At 39.3% G+C, this 19,502-nt stretch overlaps 1 protein-coding gene across 3 annotated transcripts in view; it reads left to right on the top strand.

Moving 5' to 3' along the window:
• B4GALT2 (beta-1,4-galactosyltransferase 2) overlaps window positions 1-19,502 on the top strand; it is a 297,187-nt gene that overhangs the window by 258,957 nt on the left and 18,728 nt on the right. For all 3 annotated transcript variants that reach the window (XM_053693401.1, XM_053693403.1, XM_053693402.1), the window contains 2 exons: window positions 13,910-14,032; window positions 14,676-14,780. In XM_053693401.1, the coding sequence (XP_053549376.1) occupies window positions 13,910-14,032; window positions 14,676-14,780 (228 nt within the window). The remainder of the gene's footprint in view (window positions 1-13,909; window positions 14,033-14,675; window positions 14,781-19,502) is intronic.

Genomic DNA, 19,502 nt, shown 5'->3' with positions numbered 1-19,502 from the left:
AAGGATGAGTTGTCCCGCACGGAGATTCCTCCCACTTTAGAGGAGTTAATTAAACTTAGTATTACTATTGATAGAAGGTTAAGGGAAAGACAACATGAAAGAGCATACCCTGAAACTTATACTAAGAAAAGTACTAGTTGTAATCCAACAACTTCCTCTAACAAATCAAACATTGAACCCATGGAGATTGGATTCATCAAAGGCCCTCTAAGCCCCCAAGAAAAAATCAGACGAAGAGAGAATAACCTGTGTCTCTATTGTGCCTCAAATGAACATTCTGTTAAAGATTGTCCAGTCCTGCTGAAAATTAAGGGTGAGTCAAATAACTCTACTGTGTGTTGCAGCATTTATGATAAAAAAACATTCTACTGTAAACTCTCAATTTCTTTTCAGTGGGATCATCATCGCCTCAACGTACCCGCAATAATTGATTCGGGAGCTACAGCTTCCTACATAGATAAGGACTTTACACTTGTCAATAAAATTCCACTTGTGCACAAAAAATGTCCTGTATTATTAAGGGGTATAGATGGGAGGCCCATATCTTCAGGTTTAGTAGAATATCAAACAATCCCACTGTTAATGGTAACCCCTGAACATCATAGGGAGTACTTATCATTCGATGTCATAGCCTCACCTGTATCTCCAGTCATTTTAGGCTTAAATTGGTTATCTCTACATAATCCACAGATTAATTGGTCAAACAAGGCTCTCACTTTTGAGTCCAACTATTGCAATACTACATGTTTTCCAATGAACATCATGCTCGCTTCTGCTATACAGTCTGATATACAACTACCTGAACAGTATAGAGATTTTGCTGATGTATTCAGCAAAAGTGAATCAGAGAATCTACCTCCCCACAGGAAATACGACTGCCCTATTGAGTTAGTACCAGGAGCTGAAATACCTTATGGGCATATATTCCCATTATCCAATCCCGAACTTACTCATTTAAAAGTTTATCTTGAGGAAAACTTAAGAAAAGGATTTATTCGCCCCTCCACCTCACCAGCAGGAGCTGGCATATTTTTTGTTAAAAACAAAGACGGTTCTCTACGTCCTATAGTAGACTACAGACAGCTAAATAAAGTAACTGTAAAAAATCGATACCCCTTACCTCTAATCCCCGAACTAATTGAAAGATTAGAAGGGGCTAAATATTTCACCAAATTAGATCTGAGGGGAGCTTATAACCTAATTCGTATAAGAAGTGGAGATGAGTGGCTCACGGCTTTTCGTACACGCTACGGCTTGTACGAATATACCGTGATGCCATTCGGGCTATGTAATGCCCCTGCCACGTTTCAGCATTTAATCAATGATCTTTTCAGAGACTTTCTAGATGTTTTCCTTGTCATTTATCTGGATGACATCTTGATCTATTCAAAAACTTTGCCTGAACACATTCTACACGTGAGACAGGTACTATCTAGATTGAGAAGTAACTCCCTTTATGCTAAACCTGAGAAATGCATCTTTAATACACAAAGCATAAACTTCTTAGGTTATGTAATAACATCCACTGGAATTCACATGGAGGAATCTAAAATTCAGGCCATTCTTGATTGGCCTCCTCCCAAAAACAAAAAAGATGTGCAAAGGTTCCTCGGGTTTGCTAATTTTTACCGTAAATTTATAAAGAACTACTCAAACATATCAAAACCTTTAACTTCATTAACAAAAAATAACACACCCTTTATATGGAATGATGACAAACAAAAGGTCTTTGATATGCTTAAACATCGGTTTACAACTGCACCGATTTTGAGGTTTCCTAATCCTGACTTGCCTTATGTATTAGAGGTGGATGCTTCGGACGTAGCCGTAGGAGCAGTTCTCTCCCAAAGAACAGGCATCAATCAACCTCTACACCCTGTAGCTTTCTTTTCTCGCAGTCTATCCAGTTCGGAACAAAACTACCCTATTGGAGATAAGGAGCTTCTTGCCATTAAAATGTCGTTGGAACATTGGCGCCACTTACTGGAAGGCACCTCAATTCCCACCGTCATATACACGGATCATAGGAACCTACAATACCTGAAAACCACCAGAACACTCTCAGCAAGACAGGTACGCTGGAACCTTTTCTTCTCTAGGTTTAACTACCAGATCGTTTACCGACCAGCAAACAAAAACCATAAGGCTGATGCTCTATCAAGATTACCAATGCACATCCGATCTGAGACTCCCAGAAACACTGTTATTCCTCTCGAGAACTTTGTATCTTTCACTATTGATACTAATTCTCATCTCTCCCGTGAACAAACAATGGATACATCAAAACCAATCTCCCAGCTACAGAAAAAACCTGACGGCTTCTTCTACTTCCAGGACAAATTGTACATTCCCCCTACTCTCAGACAGATTGTACTTCAATCCTCACATGATTCTTTATTCGCAGGACACCCAGGTGTCAAGAAGACACAGGAACTTGTCACGCGTTCTTATTGGTGGCCAAGAATCAGTCAGGATGTTAAAGACTATGTTCTCACCTGTGCAGATTGTACTATTTCCAAAAAGGATAAACATCCACCTTATGGACTTTTGACTCCGCTACCTACTCCCAGTAGACCTTGGCTTGAGATAGCTCTAGATTTTATCGTAGATCTTCCAAATTCAAAAAACAATACAACCATTCTTGTTGTAGTTGATCTTTTTAGCAAGATGTCACATTTCATTCCTTACCATAAACTCCCTTCTGCCTCTGAAACTATTCAACTACTCATTTCTCACGTCTTTAAACATCATGGTCTCCCAAACACCATGCTTACTGACAGAGGTTCCCAATTCACTAGTAAACTCTGGAGTGAATTCTGCAAGGCCTTCTCCATCGACAAACGCCTCAGCACTGCTTATCATCCTCAGACTAACGGCCAGACAGAAAGATCAAACCAATGGCTTGAGCAATTCCTTAGAACTTATTGTTCTTCACAACCACTTCATTGGTCAGATCATCTTCCTTACGCAGAGTTCTGCTTTAATAACACTATTCACTCTAGCACCAAACAAACTCCATTCTACGTGAACTACGGTTTTCATCCCAGATTTCAGATACTTCCAGACAACCGAAGTAATTCTCCTAACATCTCTGATCTCTCAAATCTTATTGCCTCCAATTTCGCAACTGTTAAAGCAGCAATAGAAGATGCAAAAAGATCTCAGAAATATTACTATGATAAGAAAAGATTGCCTTCTCCACCTTACTCAATTGGTGACTTAGTCTGGTTGTCAACTAGAAACCTAAAATTGAACACTCCCTGTCGAAAATTTACTCCACTATTCATCGGACCTTACCCTGTGATACACATCATCAATACTAATGCTGTTCGTCTTAAATTACCTGAGTCTATGAAAGTACATCCTACCTTCCATGTCTCTCTGTTGAAACCCTATAGAGCCCTCAGGAACTCTGCCTCCGCTGATTTCATCCCAGATGTAGTAGTGGACCCTAACATGGAGTATGAAGTACATTCCATCCTTGACTCAAGACTTCATCGTGGTAATCTCCAATATCTGATTCGTTGGAAGGGTTATACACCAGATGATGATTCTTGGGAGCCTGCAGGTAACATCTCCGCTCCTAGATTGATTAACCTGTTCCATCGAAGGAACCCTGACCGTCCCAGTCCTTGAGCCCCGGAGTTGCTCTTTGAAGGGGGGATTCTGTCAGGATTGTGTGCAGGACTCTCTTTTCCTTAGTGTTATCTAACCACTGTACCTTTAAGACAACTTTACATTCACTTCCTGTTCCCTATAAAAGACCATCAGCCCTTTAGTTCATTGCTTGGTATTGAAGCTGTTACACATTTCTAAGCTTACTCTGCAATCCATCCAAGTCTGTGTACGTATCTTGCTTACTTGCTTTGAGTTGTTACAGTTAACATCATTCCGGCCGGATCTATTGGATTCATTCGCGGTGACGTCACACGCCAACTACACGGACCGACCGGTACACATCAGCTCTCTACATCACGGAACACCGCAAACCGGTCTGCAAGAACCTCTGTATCTAATATTATAGACAACCACTTCTCTACAGGTATCTTCACTCACTGTGATAATTATAACCAGACTTTAAGTGACTTTAAAACGGATACTCTCATTTAAATTATCAACCTGAATGTTTGGTTCCTAAAATTGATTCAGTTTACCTATTCAGTTATATCTATTGGATATTATCCATGTGATTCCTCATTACTCTTTCAGGCATTATTATCCTCATTAGCATCTTATGATTTTTTCCTCTTTTCCATATTTGCAATTATTTTATTTTTTCTGCTACACTCCGGTTTCTGAGTTAACGACCTTGCTGCAAATTCAGTGTTTATTCACATGTGGCAGAATCAGGGTTTGTTAATTCAAACTAACCATATATCAAATTGCTTAGTAGTTATTGTGGGACACACTTCGCTTACAAGTAGCACTTGTGTTTATCAGTTACTTCTAAGCTACAAAACTCAATTTTAATCTCAGCAGCTGTGGTTTTACTAAAATACTCTCTTTGCTCTTTAGAAAATTTGTCTGCCTGACACCAGGGGAAATGTTTACTTGTTCACCAATCTCCTGGTCTACAGTGAGCTGCTCCTTGTGGGATCCACAGCCCTCCCATATGAAATATGGACTTATCCACCAATCCCCTGGTCTACAGTGAGCTGCTCCTTGTGGGATCCACAGCCCTCCCATGTGAAATATGGACTTGTCCACCAATCCCCTAGTCTTCTTGTGGATCCCAAACTCTCCCCATGTGAAATGTGCACTTGTTCACCAATCCCCTGGTCTACAGTGAGCTTCATCTGGTGGAATCCACAGCCATCAACAGGTGAAATGTGCATTTGTACACCAATCACCTGGTCCACAGTGACCTGCTCCTTGTGTATCCACAGCCCTTCCAAGGTGAGATGTGCACTTGTCCTCTAATCCCCTGCTCTACAGTAAGCTGCTCCTTGTGGGATACACAGCCCTTCCCGGGTGAAATATGGACTTCTTTATATTCTGCAACTACTAGGGAGTAGTAGTTATTCTAGAACTTTTCCATAGGATATGGTGTCAGCACCACTTATCAATATTTTTATTATACCCACTTGTCCACCAATCCCCTGGTCTACAGTGAGCTGCTCCTTGTGGGATACACAGCCCTCCCAGGGTGAAATATGGACTTGTCCACTAATCCCCTGGTTCACAGTGAGCTGCTCCTCGTGGGATCCACTGCCCTCCCAGGGTGAAATATGGACTTGTCCACCAATCCCCTGGTCTACAATGAGCTGCCCTTGTGGGATTAACAGCCCTTTCCGGGTGAAATATAGACTTGTCCACCAATCCCCTGGTCTACAGTGAGCTGCTCCTTGTGGGATCCACAGACCTCCCCTGGGTTGAGATGCTGTTACTGATTTAGATCCTTGGCGTCCTGCTCTCACTTCCTAGGATGGGCTTATTTACTAGAAGCAAGTTGCTGCTGCTGAGGTAAGCACAGTGAATGAAGTTGCTGATAGGTAAGTACATTGCACCTTCATAGCTTTTGTAGCAGAGGGTGTGTCCTTTAATTTCAGGCTTGAGCATATTCATGCTTTATTGCGGGAAATTTTAATTGCTTTAAAGTTAGAGGATTGTCCTGATACAGTCAGTAGACGCAGCTATTTCTGCTTTGGCCAGGTGTATTACTATTTCTTTTGAGGATAGTTCCTCTTTTAAGGAACCTATATATAGAAAACTTAAAAGTTTTCATAGCCAATCCTTTCAGCTTGCAAGTTTTATGTTTTAAGGGACAGTATACAATTTTCATTTAATTGCATGCAATAGACACTTCTTTAAAGAAGAATATGCTCAGATACTGATCTAAAAATCCAGTATAAAACCTTTTAAAAACTTACTAAGAAGCGTGTATACATCTGGTACTGTGGGGCTTGTTTAGGAGTCAGAAAATCAGCACAATGTTCTTAAAAAATAAGCAAAACTATAAATTTTTATAAAAAACACTATCATCTACAAAACATTTATGCATAGAAAAATCTAGTGTACAATGTTCCTTTAAACCTGCTGTCAGTGAAGCCTGTGTTGCTGCTGCCATTACTATTTGGTGTGATAATCTCTCAGAACTTGTATCCTCTGGATGAGATTTAGGATCGTACTAATCAATGGAAAACAGCAAATTCCTTTATTTCTGATGCAGCAGTGAAAACGATTTGCATTAATGCTAAGAATGCTGCATTTGCTGTTTTAGCTAGTTGAGTTTTATGGCTAAAAGGGACATGAAACACAATTTTTTTTCTTTCATGATTGACATAGAGGATGTGACGTTAAACAATTTTCCAATTTTCTCTTGGTATGATTTGTTGAAAAGGATACCTTCATAGGCTCAGGAGCTATTGTTTGATGGCTGTAATTATATGCCTCATGTTATTGGCTCAACCAAAGCATCAATCTAGCTTCCCATAGTGCATTGCTGCTCCTTTAACAAAGGATACAAGAGAATTAAGCAAATTAGATAATAGAAGCAAATTGGAAAGTTGTTTAAAATTGTACAGCACCCAGTGTGTTTACAAAATGACTGGGAGCTCTGTTGTCTGTAGTTCGAGTTCCAATCACTTCATTGATTCACAGGACCTGATTCAAATGTCCTCTTGCCCACCTCGACCTCTCAAGGTCCTTTTATCATTAGGATCTCAAACCACTGCCTTTCACAGCTTGGTGATTGAATGCGTATCTAATAAGATTATAGATACCTTACTTCAAGCCAGAAAACCTGTTACTAGGCATATCTACCTCAGGGTATGGAAACCTTTTTGGCATGGTGTTCTAAGAATGGTTAAGTGAAAAAGGAGTGATATGTGCTGAGAAATAGTGGAAGCCCTTCTAGAATAGCCTACTCACTAAGCTATCAAAATTATAAAGACAAAATTCAAAAATAGAAGAGGCGCTAAAAAGCTAAACCACTAAATATAAATATAAAATTGGAGAACCTGTTGAGGAGGTCAGATAAATTACTAATACTCATAAAATACAGATATAAAAATAGAATACAAATAATTAATTTAAAAGAAGGACAACAGATCTATATAGGGACATCTCCCTAAAAAAGTTGCAACCGGAAATAAAAACATCAATTTATATCAGTGAGTATACTACATAGGATCGATATAGAGTTATAATGGATCCCAGTGTTTTCAAAGAGTTTAATATCCTCTGTAATCCAAACCACCTTATAGTAGGTCGCCAGTAAGTTATGAAATGGGTATTGACCAATCCAGCAATAAATTATTAGCACCGCTCACTTTACCTCTGCTCCTCTCCTGCTCACTTGCCAGATGCTGTAACACACCGACCACAAACAGGATTCCAAACTGTTACTCACAGCTTCACAGAATCCTCTGTTCCAGTATTGCGTTCCTCTTGGCGTCTCAGCGTAGCTAGAAGCCGGTCACGTGACCTTCATAAAGGGGCATGAATGAATGTGCGGTTGGTCTCTTGATTTTGGCTATAATGCTTCGTATAAGTGTGCAACTAGTTGCAAATAATTCAGCACAAATAAAAGGGTCCTCACAGTCAGTCGATGCAATTCACCTACCGTTGGAAGGTACATCTTCTTCACAATTTGGAAATAGTAAGAAATCTCAGATGAGGAAGCCACAAAAACATTCCCAATTTATTTTCTTATTCATACATTTCTCTGGGCTTAACAGTTACTTTACCTGCTTGGTTTTAATTTGTAGCACGTATTTGGTTGCAGAGAAGACTCCATCTGAACACATTGCTACTCATTCCACTATAGCAGTTGCTTCTACTTGTGCCTTTTTTAATGAAGCCTACATAGAGCAGATTTGTAAGGCAGCCACCTGGTATTCTCTGCTCACCTTGGGCGCGATCCGATATACGGCGTAGTTTTTGGCGCAAGCGAGGGAACCCATGCCGCCCGTAGTTTCACCTTGCACATCGGGGTATCCAATATACCCCGCCGGCAGTTGCTAAAGTGCCGTAAGTCGGACAAACTAGCGATGTCCAGAAATAAGCGTAAGTACAAATTTCTGGAGTCGCCAGTGACTTACGGCACTTTAGAAACTGCATGCGCCTAAAAAAACGAACTAAATATGAAATCTCCCGTAACTGTCTAACCTGCCTCCCAAACATCATCCCGACACGTATACCCCTATAGCCGCAATCCCCCCTCTCACTCCTAATAATAAATGTATTAACCCCTAGACCGACAACCCCCCACAACGCAATAAGCCTAATTATTAATAAGAAAAATGTGTGCCGGCTGCTAGCAACAGATAAAAAGTATTTTATTGATCCATAAAAAATACAAACAGCAAACGGCTACAGACCACAAATGGAGGGGCTCAGCTGTTCTTACGCGTTTCACGCGCCTTGTGGCGCTTACTCATAGAACCTGAGCTCAGGTAAAAACGGAACTATGTTTAAAGGGCCAGTATCCAATCATATGCAACCATTGAAATAACGTATGTATGTAGTAGGTGCATATACAGAGTAATACTCATTGATAAATGGCCACATTTAAAGATAGTAACATCTAAAATCAAAATTGATATTTACTTGCAGAGATGGTGAGAGAAATTGGCTAAATACAAAAATAATAATAATTTTTATGCATAATAATCGAGAATGACCCATCACAGAACTTAATAACTTATGTTTTTTTGTTACAAAAAAGATATAAATCCGCCAATCAAATATATATGTGTACACCTCTATTCATAATTAATATTTATATGTAATATTTAATACTCCTGCTAGAACTAATTCATTAATAAACATGCAATGGAATTTGAAAAAATGAATAAACAAGTTGATCCACAAAGTATATAAATTAATTAATGACCCCATGGTTAATATGTATGTTCTTATTATGTAATTCATTATTTTCAAAAAATGATATTACTATTATAAATGAAAAAAATGATAAAAAGGGTTCTCTTAATATTACTCCTTCTTGTCCAAGATCTTATTTAGATTACCTCCCCTTACAGGTATATTTGCTATATCTATAATTTAAATTTTTAAATTAGGGACATTAGTTAAATGGATAAGATTAAAATGTCTAGCTACGGCTGAATCTTTATTGTAATTTTTTATATCTCTTACATGTTCTCTGGCACGTGATCTAAAATCTCTGGACGATTGTCCCACATATTGGACCCCACACATTTTACAGTCCAATAAATAAACAATGTTTTTGGTGAGACATGTTGCATAGAATTCAATGTGAAATGTTTCTCCTGTTACATGGCTGGCAAATGTATTGCCAAATTCCATATTATCACAAGTAATACAATTAGTTAAATGGGCTCTAAAATTGCCCGTGCCCCTGAGCCAGGTATTTCTGGAGGTTTTTTTAGAATTAACCATACTTGGTGATTATCTTGTAGCCAAAGTAGGTGGGTTTTTTTGCCACAAATCTACATTTCTTTATGTAAGGTTGTAGGATGTCGTCCCCCTTTAATACATTTAAATGTTTCCTAAGGATGTTGCAAATAGTGTTGTAGTGTACAGAGTATTCGGTGGAGAAGACTATATCCTGTTCATTCGGGTGATGTTTATTGCCAGCTTTAGAACTGCCTGACTTAGTTTCCCATGATTTGATTTCCTCAAAAGTGTTTTGTAGGAGTGTTTCATCATAGCCTCTAAGTTTAAGCCTCTTAATGAGCTCTTGTGCTCCTTGGGTATAATTTTCTAAAGTACTGGTACCCCGCTGCCACCTACATTATATGTATTAACCCCTAAACCACCGCACCCAGACCCTGCCGCCACCTACATTATATGTATTAACCCCTAAACCGCCGCTCCCGGACCCCGCCGCCACTAAATAAAGTGTTTAACCCCTAAACCGCCGCTCCCGGACCCCACCGCCACCTACATTAAATGTATTAACCCCTAATCTGACCCCCCTACACCGCTGCCACCTACATTAAATATATTACCCCCTAAACCTAAGTCTAACCCTAATACCCCCTAACTTAATTATTATTTAAATAAATATAAATAATATTAATATTATTAACTAAATAATTCCTATTTAAAACTAAATACTTACCTATAAAATAAATAATTACATTGTAGCTATTTTAGGATTTATATTTATTTTACAGGTAACTTTGTATTTATTTTAACTAGGTACAATAGCTATTAAATAGTTAATAACTATTTAATAGCTACCTAGTTAAAATAATTACAAAATTACCTGTAAAATAAATCCTAACCTAAGTTACAAATACACCTAACACTACACTATCAATAAATTAATTAAATAAATTAACTACAATTATCTAATATAAAATACAATTAAATAAACTAAACTATATTACAAAAAAACCAAACACTAAATTACAAAAAATAAAAAATATTACAAGAAGTTTAATCTAATTACACATAATCTAAGCCCCCTAATAAAATAAAAAAGCCCCCAAAATAATAAAATTTCCCTACCCTAAACTAAATTACAAAGTAATCAGCTCTTTTACCACCCCTTAAAAGGGCTTTTTGCGGGGCATTTCCCCAAAGAAATCAGCTCTTTTACCTGTAAAAAAAAAGAAATACAATACCCCCCCAACATTACAACCCACCACCCACACACCCCTACTCTATAACCCACCCGATCCCCCCTTAAATAAACCTAACACTACCCCATTGAAGATCACCCTACCTTGAGCCATCTTCACCCAGCCGGGCACCACTGGTCATCCGATGCGGCAGAAGAGGACATCCGGACCGGCAAAAGTCTTTATCCGATCGGGGCAGAAGAGGTCCTCCATCCGGCAGAAGTCTTCATCCAAGCGGCATCTTCTATCTTCATCCTTCCGGCGATGAGCAGCTCCATCTTGAAGACCTCTGGCGCGGAACATCCTTCTAAGCCGACGACTACCCGACGAATGGCTGGTCCTTTAAATGACGTCATCCAAGATGGCGTCCCTCAAATTCCGATTGGCTGATAGCCAATCAGAATTAAGGTAGGAAAAATCTGATTGATTAAATCAGCCAATCGGATTTAAGTTCAATCCGATTGGCTCATTGGATCAGCCAATAGAATTGACCTCGCAGGTAAAAGAGCTGATTACTTTGGGGCAATGCCCCACAAAAAGCCCTTTTAAGGGCTGGTAAAAGAGCTGATTACTTTGTAATTTAGTTTAGGGTAGGGAAATTTTATTATTTTGGGGGGCTTTTTTATTTTATTAGGGGGCTTAGATTAGGTGTAATTAGATTAAACTTCTTGTAATATTTTTTTATTTTTTGTAATTTAGTGTTTGTTTTTTTGTAATATAGTTTAGTTTATTTAATTGTATTTTATATTAGATAATTGTAGTTAATGTATTTAATTAATTTATTGATAGTGTAGTGTTATGTGTATTTGTAACTTAGGTTAGGATTTATTTTACAGGTAATTTTGTAAATATTTTAACTAGGTAGCTATTAAATAGTTATTAACTATTTAATAGCTATTGTACCTAGTTAAAATAAATACAAAGTTGCCTGTAAAATAAATATAAATCCTAAAATAGCTACAATGTAATTATTAATTATATTGTAGTTATCTTAGGGTTTATTTTATAGGTTAGTATTTAGTTTTAAATAGGAATTATTTAGTTAATAATATTAATATTATTTATATTTATTTAAATAATAATTAAGTTAGGGGGTGTTAGGGTTTAGGGGGTAATATTTTTAATGTAGGTGGCGGCGGTGTAGGGGGGGCTGATTAGGGGGTAATACATTTAATGTAGGTGGCGGCGGTGTAGGGGGGCAGATTAGGGGTTAATACATTTAATGTAGGTTGCGGCGGTGTAGGGGGGGCAGATTAGGGGGTAATACATTTAATGTAGGTGGCGGCGGTGTAGGGGGGGCAGATTAGGAGGTAATACATTTAATGTAGGTGGCGGCGGTGTAGGGGGGTCAGATTAGGGGTTAATACATTTAATGTAGGTGGCGGCGGGGGCCGGGAGCGGCGGTTTAGGGGTTAAACACTTTAGTGGCGGCGGGATCCGGGAGCGGCGGTTTAGGGGTTAATACATATAATGTAGGTGGCGGCAGGGGTTCGGGAGCGGCGGTTTAGGGGTTAATACATATAATGTAGGTGGCGGTGGGCTCCGGGAGCGGCGGTTTAGGGGTTAATACACTTTATTAGGGAATGCGGTTGACAGGTAGATAGACATTGCGCATGCAATGCAGGTGTTAGGTTTTCTTTTGGAAGGCATTTTAGGGAGTTACGGTGCTCCCATACTCAGCGCAAGGCCTGCTATGGGTGCATTTTATGGCGAGGTGAAAATGGAGTAAGATTTCTCCATTTATGCCACGTAAGGCCTTGCGCTAGATATTGGATACCGACTTACGACGCAGTCCCATGTTAGCCTATGGGAGTAAAATTTGCGGGCGACGGGTGAAATATACGGAGCGTAAGTTGTATGCTACGCCGTATATGTGATACCAAACCAGCGCAAAATCTGGCGTTTCCGGTTTTTGCGGGCGACGCTGCATATCGGATCGGGCCCCTTAAAGGACCAGTGTGCACACAAATTGTCTTAATGTAATATAACTCATTGACAATTAATTTATACACAGATCTTGTTAACAAATAATTATTATGCTTGCAAAATAAATGTTTTATAAAGTTACCTTTCTTTCCACATGCTTTCTACTCCATTATGGGCCGCCCTTATGGAAGGGCTAAGCAAACTCACTATTCCACCACACTTTCTCTCCAATCGTTAGCAATATACTAATTGCTACAATACGCCCCCAAAACCTCACAACACAAGCGCAAGTTTGTATGTGACCACGCGTGCTAGTTCATGATGTCACAGCATCCACTTGCGCAGGCGCTGTTGAATTTATCTTGCAACAGCCAGTAAGAGCCTCGAAAAGTTATGTTGCCTAGTTACCGTCTGCAAACAATATGGTAGCACAGTGAAAGCAACATGAGCGACCCTTTGATCACCCTGAGTAAACCACTCAAGGCCCACATGTCAACCGGGGGGATCTTACCGGGAATGCCGCATACAGAAGGGGGAATATCGCCGAGAAGGCAGAGAGAGGAAAATAACGTAGCACCAAGCAAGCGTTTACAGTACAATAATTTCAAATAAAATATTTCTTCTGACAGCTCTACGGTGAGGAGCATTTTATTGGGCTCCTCACAATAGAGCTGACGTCACCACCAATGAGAAGCATGGTATCTCTGCAGCGCGCATAGCATCTCCCATGCTGAAGGAGAGCTGACGTCACTGCATGCATGCGCTCTACATGGAGTATTCACAGGAGCGCGCATAGCCAGAGTGCCGAACGTATTCTCAGAAAAGATTTGGGCTTTGTAACTTTAAAAAAAAATTGAGCGATCAGCTAGAAAATAAATTATAGTTATATTATGTTTACAACGCTAATTAGGGATACACTACATGTTCGCAAATCGCAACACAATAAATCCAGAACAAAAAAAATATATATGGGTGTATAATGTCCCTTTAACTAATTTCTTTGTTTGACATGTCTGCCTCTTTGAGTCCACAAGCCCCGTCCTTGTCTTTATGTTCACTTAGTGACAAGACTTGTTTTGCACTTTTTATCTGCTTTGTCCTTTCCTGCTTTTTCTACTTTTCGTCTTCCTAGTTGGTCATATGTATGACTACGGTATTCTGGGATAATGGCAGGGATCAAACTCTGTTCTGTTGAAGTGTTTTTGCCTACTCCTAGTTGACTGGAGTTTAATCCCACATGTAATGGCTCATAAACTTTCACTATCCTGAAAGAAATTAGTTTATCAGGTAAGCACAAATTTTGTTTTGGGCTGTCAAGCTTTTAATGTTTAAAGCTCACTGGTTGCCATGTGTCGTCTTGGTGTGGAGAATTAATTGTTTTCCTTGTTTCTTTTCTTTTGCTCGTCTGATGCTCACTTTGTCCATTGCAGGTTACCCTATGCCGGCTACTTTGGAGGAGTCTCTGGTCTAAGTAAGACCCAGTTCCTAAAGATAAATGGCTTCCCCAACGAGTACTGGGGTTGGGGAGGAGAAGATGATGACATTTATAACAGGTATGTGGAAATTGAGTGATGGGATATCTCAGCAGATGTGATCTTGATGTCTTATGATGTTCCCATAGTCACCTCTTGGCCTATATGGTCCATCTTCCATTAGGTCCTGTAGTCTTCTGTCATTCACTATGTGCTCAGCTGCATTCTAGCAGATGGCGCAGGTCATAGAAGCATCTTCGCCTGATGTAGTGATCTAGCGCTAGTCTTTGCACAGATTGTTTAAGCTCTAACAAATGTAACTGCCATAAAGCATGTTTATACGGCTCAGAATCAAATTACCTAATAATCCAACAATGGGGCAGAGCAGAGGGTGGTTATCTGGTTCTGTCTTTAGTACATAAAGGGTAGTTATTTTTTTGCTCACTTAACGGACATGAAAACCATCTGAAGTGCACATGAGTTTGTTACAGAATCGTATGGTTCAGAGCAAAAAGACGCAGCAAAGACGATAAATCGGCTAATAACTAGAGGGTTAGTCAATAAAACACATAATATTGAAAGAACCACATGTGTCTGTCTGCATATAAGCTGCTAAGAAACGCTATATTTAATATATTAATAGCAAATCTTCCAATGTTGTGGGAGGGTTTCTTGTTGGTTTCATTGGGTTTTTGTGTTCACCGACTTCTCTTTCCTTCCCTAGAATTACTCTCAACGGCATGAAGGTGTCCCGACCCGATATCCGAATTGGGCGCTACCGGATGATCAAACATGAACGGGATAAGCACAATGAACCCAATCCTCAGAGGTAACAGTTGCTGATCCACAAACTACTTTTACTTTATTGATATACGCTGTATATGTACTGACTGGATATCAAGGTGCTCTTTTATTGTTCACGAGTTTAGGAAATTTGTGCATTTGGTCTAAAGTTATGGTTTGTGCAGCCATTGTGCAGAGTTAATTTACCCTGAATAAAGCATAACCCAAACACCCTCCCCACACCCACCATATATACATCTTATACTTAGTACAGCCTGGCGCATCATGCATTTTCTTCAGTGTGGTGTGATGCACAGTGAAATATCCTCAGTATGGGGTGATGCGGAGTGTGTTATCCTTTGTATCTTATAATACATTACCCAAGTAAGGTGGGACGCTCTGTGCATTATCTTCAGTATCTTATAATACATTACCCTAGTAAGGTGTGACGCTCAGTGCATTATCCTCAGTATGTTATAATACATTACCCTAGTAAGGTGTGACGCTCGGTGCGTTATCCTCAGTATGTTATAATACATTACCCTAGTACATTACCCTAGTAAGGTGTGACGCTCGGTGCGTTATCCTCAGTATGTTTTACCCTATTACCCTAGTAAGGTGTGACCCTCGGTGCGTTATCCTCAGTATGTTTTAATACATTACCCTAGTAAGGTGTGACGCTCTGTGCATTATCCTCAGTATGTTATAATACATTACCCAAGTAAGGTGTGACGCTCGGTGCATTATCCTCAGTATGTTATAATACATTACCCTAGTAAGGTGTGACGCTCGGTGCGTTATCCTCAGTATGTTATAATACATTACCCTAGTAAGGTGTGACGCTCGGTGCATTATCCTCAGTATGTTATAATACATTACCCAATTAAGGTGTGACGCTCGGTGCATTATCCTCAGTATCTTATAATACATTACCCTAGTAAGGTGTGACGCTCGGTGCATTATCCTCAGTATGTTATAATACATTACCCAAGTAAGGTGTGACGCTCTGTGCATTATCTTCAGTATCTTATAATACATTACCCTAGTAAGGTGTGACGCTCGGTGCATTATCCTTAGTATCTTATAATACATTACCCAAGTAAGGTGCGACACTCTGTGCATTATCTTCAGTATCTTATAATACATTACCCAAGTAAGGTGTGACGCTCGGTGCATTATCCTTAGTATCTTATAATACATTACCCTAGTAAGGTGTGACGCTCAGTGCATTATCCTTAGTATCTTATAATACATTACCCAAATAAGGTGTGACGCTCATTGCATTATCCTCAGTATGTTATAATACATTACCCAAATAAGGTGTGACGCTCGGTGCATTATCCTCAGTTTGTTATAATACATTACCCAAATAAGGTGTGACGCTCGGTGCGTTATCCTCAGTATGTTATAATGCATTACCCAAGTAAGGTGTGACGCTCGGTGCATTATCCTCAGTATCTTATAATACATTACCCAAGTAAGGTGTGACGCTCTGTGCATTATCCTCAGTATGTTATAATACATTACCCTAGTAAGGTGTGACGCTCGGTGCATTATCCTCAGTATGTTATAATGCATTACCCTAGTAAGGTGTGACGCTCGGTGCATTATCCTCAGTATGTTATAATACATTACCCTAGTAAGGTGTGACGCTCGGTGCATTATCCTCAGTATCTTATAATACATTACCCAAAGTAAGGTGTGACGCTCGGTGCGTTATCCTCAGTATGTTATAATACATTACCCAAGTAAGGTGTGACGCTTGGTGCATTATCCTCAGTATGTTATAATACATTACCCAAGTAAGGTGTGACGCTCAGTGCATTATCCTCAGTATGTTATAATACATTACCCTAGTAAGGTGTGACGCTCGGTGCATTATCCTCAGTATCTTATAATACATTACCCTAGTAAGGTGTGACACTCGGTGCATTATCCTCAGTATCTTATAATACATTACCCAAGTAAGGTGTGACGCTCGGTGCATTATCCTCAGTATGTTTTAATACATTACCCAAGTAAGGTGTGACGCTCGGTGCGTTATTCTTAGTATGTTATAATGCATTACCCAAGTAAGGTGTGACGCTCGGTGCGTTATTCTTAGTATGTTATAATGCATTACCCAAGTAAGGTGTGACGCTCTGTGCATTATCCTCAGTATGTTATAATGTATTACTCAAGTAAGGTGTGACACTTGGTGCGTTATTCTTAGTATGTTATAATACATTACCCAAGTAAGTTGTGACACTTGGTGCGTTATTCTTAGTATGTTATAATACATTACCCAAGTAAGGTGTGACGCTCGGTGCATTATCCTCAGTATGTTTTAATACATTACCCAAGTAAGGTGTGACGCTTGGTGCGTTATTCTTAGTATGTTATAATACATTACCCAAAGTAAGGTGTGACGCTCGGTGCATTATCCTCAGTATGTTATAATACATTACCCAAGTAAGGTGTGACGCTCAGTGCGTTATCCTCAGTATGTTATAATGCATTACCCAAGTAAGGTGTGACGCTCTGTGCATTATCCTCAGTATGTTTTAATACATTACCCCAAGTAAGGTGTGACGCTCTGTGCATTATCCTCAGTATGTTATAATGCATTACCCAAGTAAGGTGTGACGATCGGTGCGTTATTCTCAGTATGTTATAATACATTACCCCAAGTAAGGTGTGACGCTCGGTGCATTATCCTCAGTATGTTATAATACATTACCCCAAGTAAAACGTCTGATTGTCACGGCAATAGAAGAAAGTGCCTTATATACAGAGGCTTGTTATGGGAAGTAGAACCCCAGCCAGATAGTCATACTATTAATATCATTTCATGTTTGCATATTGATCTTAGACGTGTGTCTCATCATTTTACCATTAACCTTGATGTTTTATTATCATTTTCATTTTAGCAATACATTGTTTTAGAATCGCCAACATCTTTTGTAGTAGCGATTTAAATTTGGAAGCGGTTGCGAGTGAAGAGTGTGGGCCAATCGTATGAGAGACTATTTTGATTATTTATATTGCGGTTTTTTTATATTGTGTTTTTACTATTTTTACATCATTTCACTTAAGAATAAAAATTGTACATATTTCTAATCCAGTTACTTGTTACCTCCAATTATTGAATCAGAAAGTTTACATGAAAGTTTATATGAAGATTTATATGAAACTGTCCTAAGATATATATTTTGCTGATACATTGTATCGTTGGTTTATCAACCCACGGCTAGGTATACTTAGTGTATTTTTAGCGCCACCTACACTCCACACATTATTACCCCAAGTAAGGTTTGATGCTCTGTGCGTTATTCTTAGTATGTTATAATGCATTACCCAAGTAAGGTGTGACAATCGGTGCGTTGTTCTTGGTATGTTATAATGCATTACCCAAGTAAGGTGTGACAATCGATGCGTTATTCTTAGTATGTTATAATGCATTACCCAAATAAGGTGTGACGCTCGGTGCGTTATCCTCAGTATGTTATAATGCATTACTCGAGTAAGGTGTGACGCTCGGTGCGTTATTCTTAGTATGTTTTAATACATTACCCAAGTAAGCTGTGATGCTTGGTGCGTTATTCTCAGTATGTTATAATGCATTACCCCAAGTAAGGTGTGACGCTCGGTGCGTTATTCTTAGTATGTTATAATACATTACCCCAAGTAAGGTGTGACGCTCGGTGCGTTATTCTTAGTATGTTATAATGCATTACCCAAGAAAGGTGTGACACTTAGTGCGTTATTCTCAGTATGTTATAATACATTACCCCAAGTAAGGTGTGACGCTCGGTGCGTTATTCTTAGTATGTTATAATACATTACCCCAAGTAAGGTGTGACGCTCGGTGCGTTATTCTTAGTATGTTATAATGCATTACCCAAGAAAGGTGTGACGCTTGGTGCGTTATTCTGAGTATGTTATAATACATTACCCCAAGTAAGGTGTGACGCTCGGTGCGTTATTCTTAGTATGTTATAATGCATTACCCCAAGTAAGGTGTGACGCTCGGTGCGTTATTCTTAGTATGTTATAATACATTACCCAAGTAAGGTGTGACGCTCGGTGCGTTATTCTCAGTATGTTATAATACATTACCCCAAGTAAGGTGTGACGCTCGGTGCGTTATTCTTAGTATGTTATAATACATTACCCAAGAAAGGTGTGACGCTTGGTGCGTTATTCTCAGTATGTTATAATACATTACCCCAAGTAAGGTGTGACGCTCGGTGCGTTATTCTTAGTATGTTATAATGCATTACCCAAGAAAGGTGTGACGCTTGGTGCGTTATTCTCAGTATGTTATAATACATTACCCCAAGTAAGGTGTGACGCTCGGTGCGTTATTCTTAGTATGTTATAATACATTACCCCAAGTAAGGTGTGACGCTCGGTGCGTTATCCTCAGTATGTTATAATACATTACCCCAAGTAAGGTGTGACGCTCGGTGCGTTATTCTTAGTATGTTATAATGCATTACCCAAGAAAGGTGTGACGCTTGGTGCGTTATTCTCAGTATGTTATAATACATTACCCCAATTAAGGTGTGACGCTCGGTGCGTTATTCTTAGTATGTTATAATGCATTACCCAAGTAAGGTGTGACGCTCGGTGCGTTATTCTTAGTATGTTATAATACATTACCCCAAGTAAGGTGTGACGCTCAGTGCATTATCCTCAGTATGTTATAATACATTACCCCAAGTAAGGTGTGACAATCGGTGCATTATTCTTAGTATGTTATAATGCATTACCCAAGTAAGGTGTG

The sequence above is a fragment of the Bombina bombina genome, chromosome 10 (genome assembly GCF_027579735.1).
Source record: "Bombina bombina isolate aBomBom1 chromosome 10, aBomBom1.pri, whole genome shotgun sequence".
Classification (NCBI taxonomy): domain Eukaryota; kingdom Metazoa; phylum Chordata; class Amphibia; order Anura; family Bombinatoridae; genus Bombina; species Bombina bombina.
The sequence above is the reverse complement of the archived record's forward strand: the minus strand, read 5'-3'. Positions and strand labels throughout refer to the sequence as shown.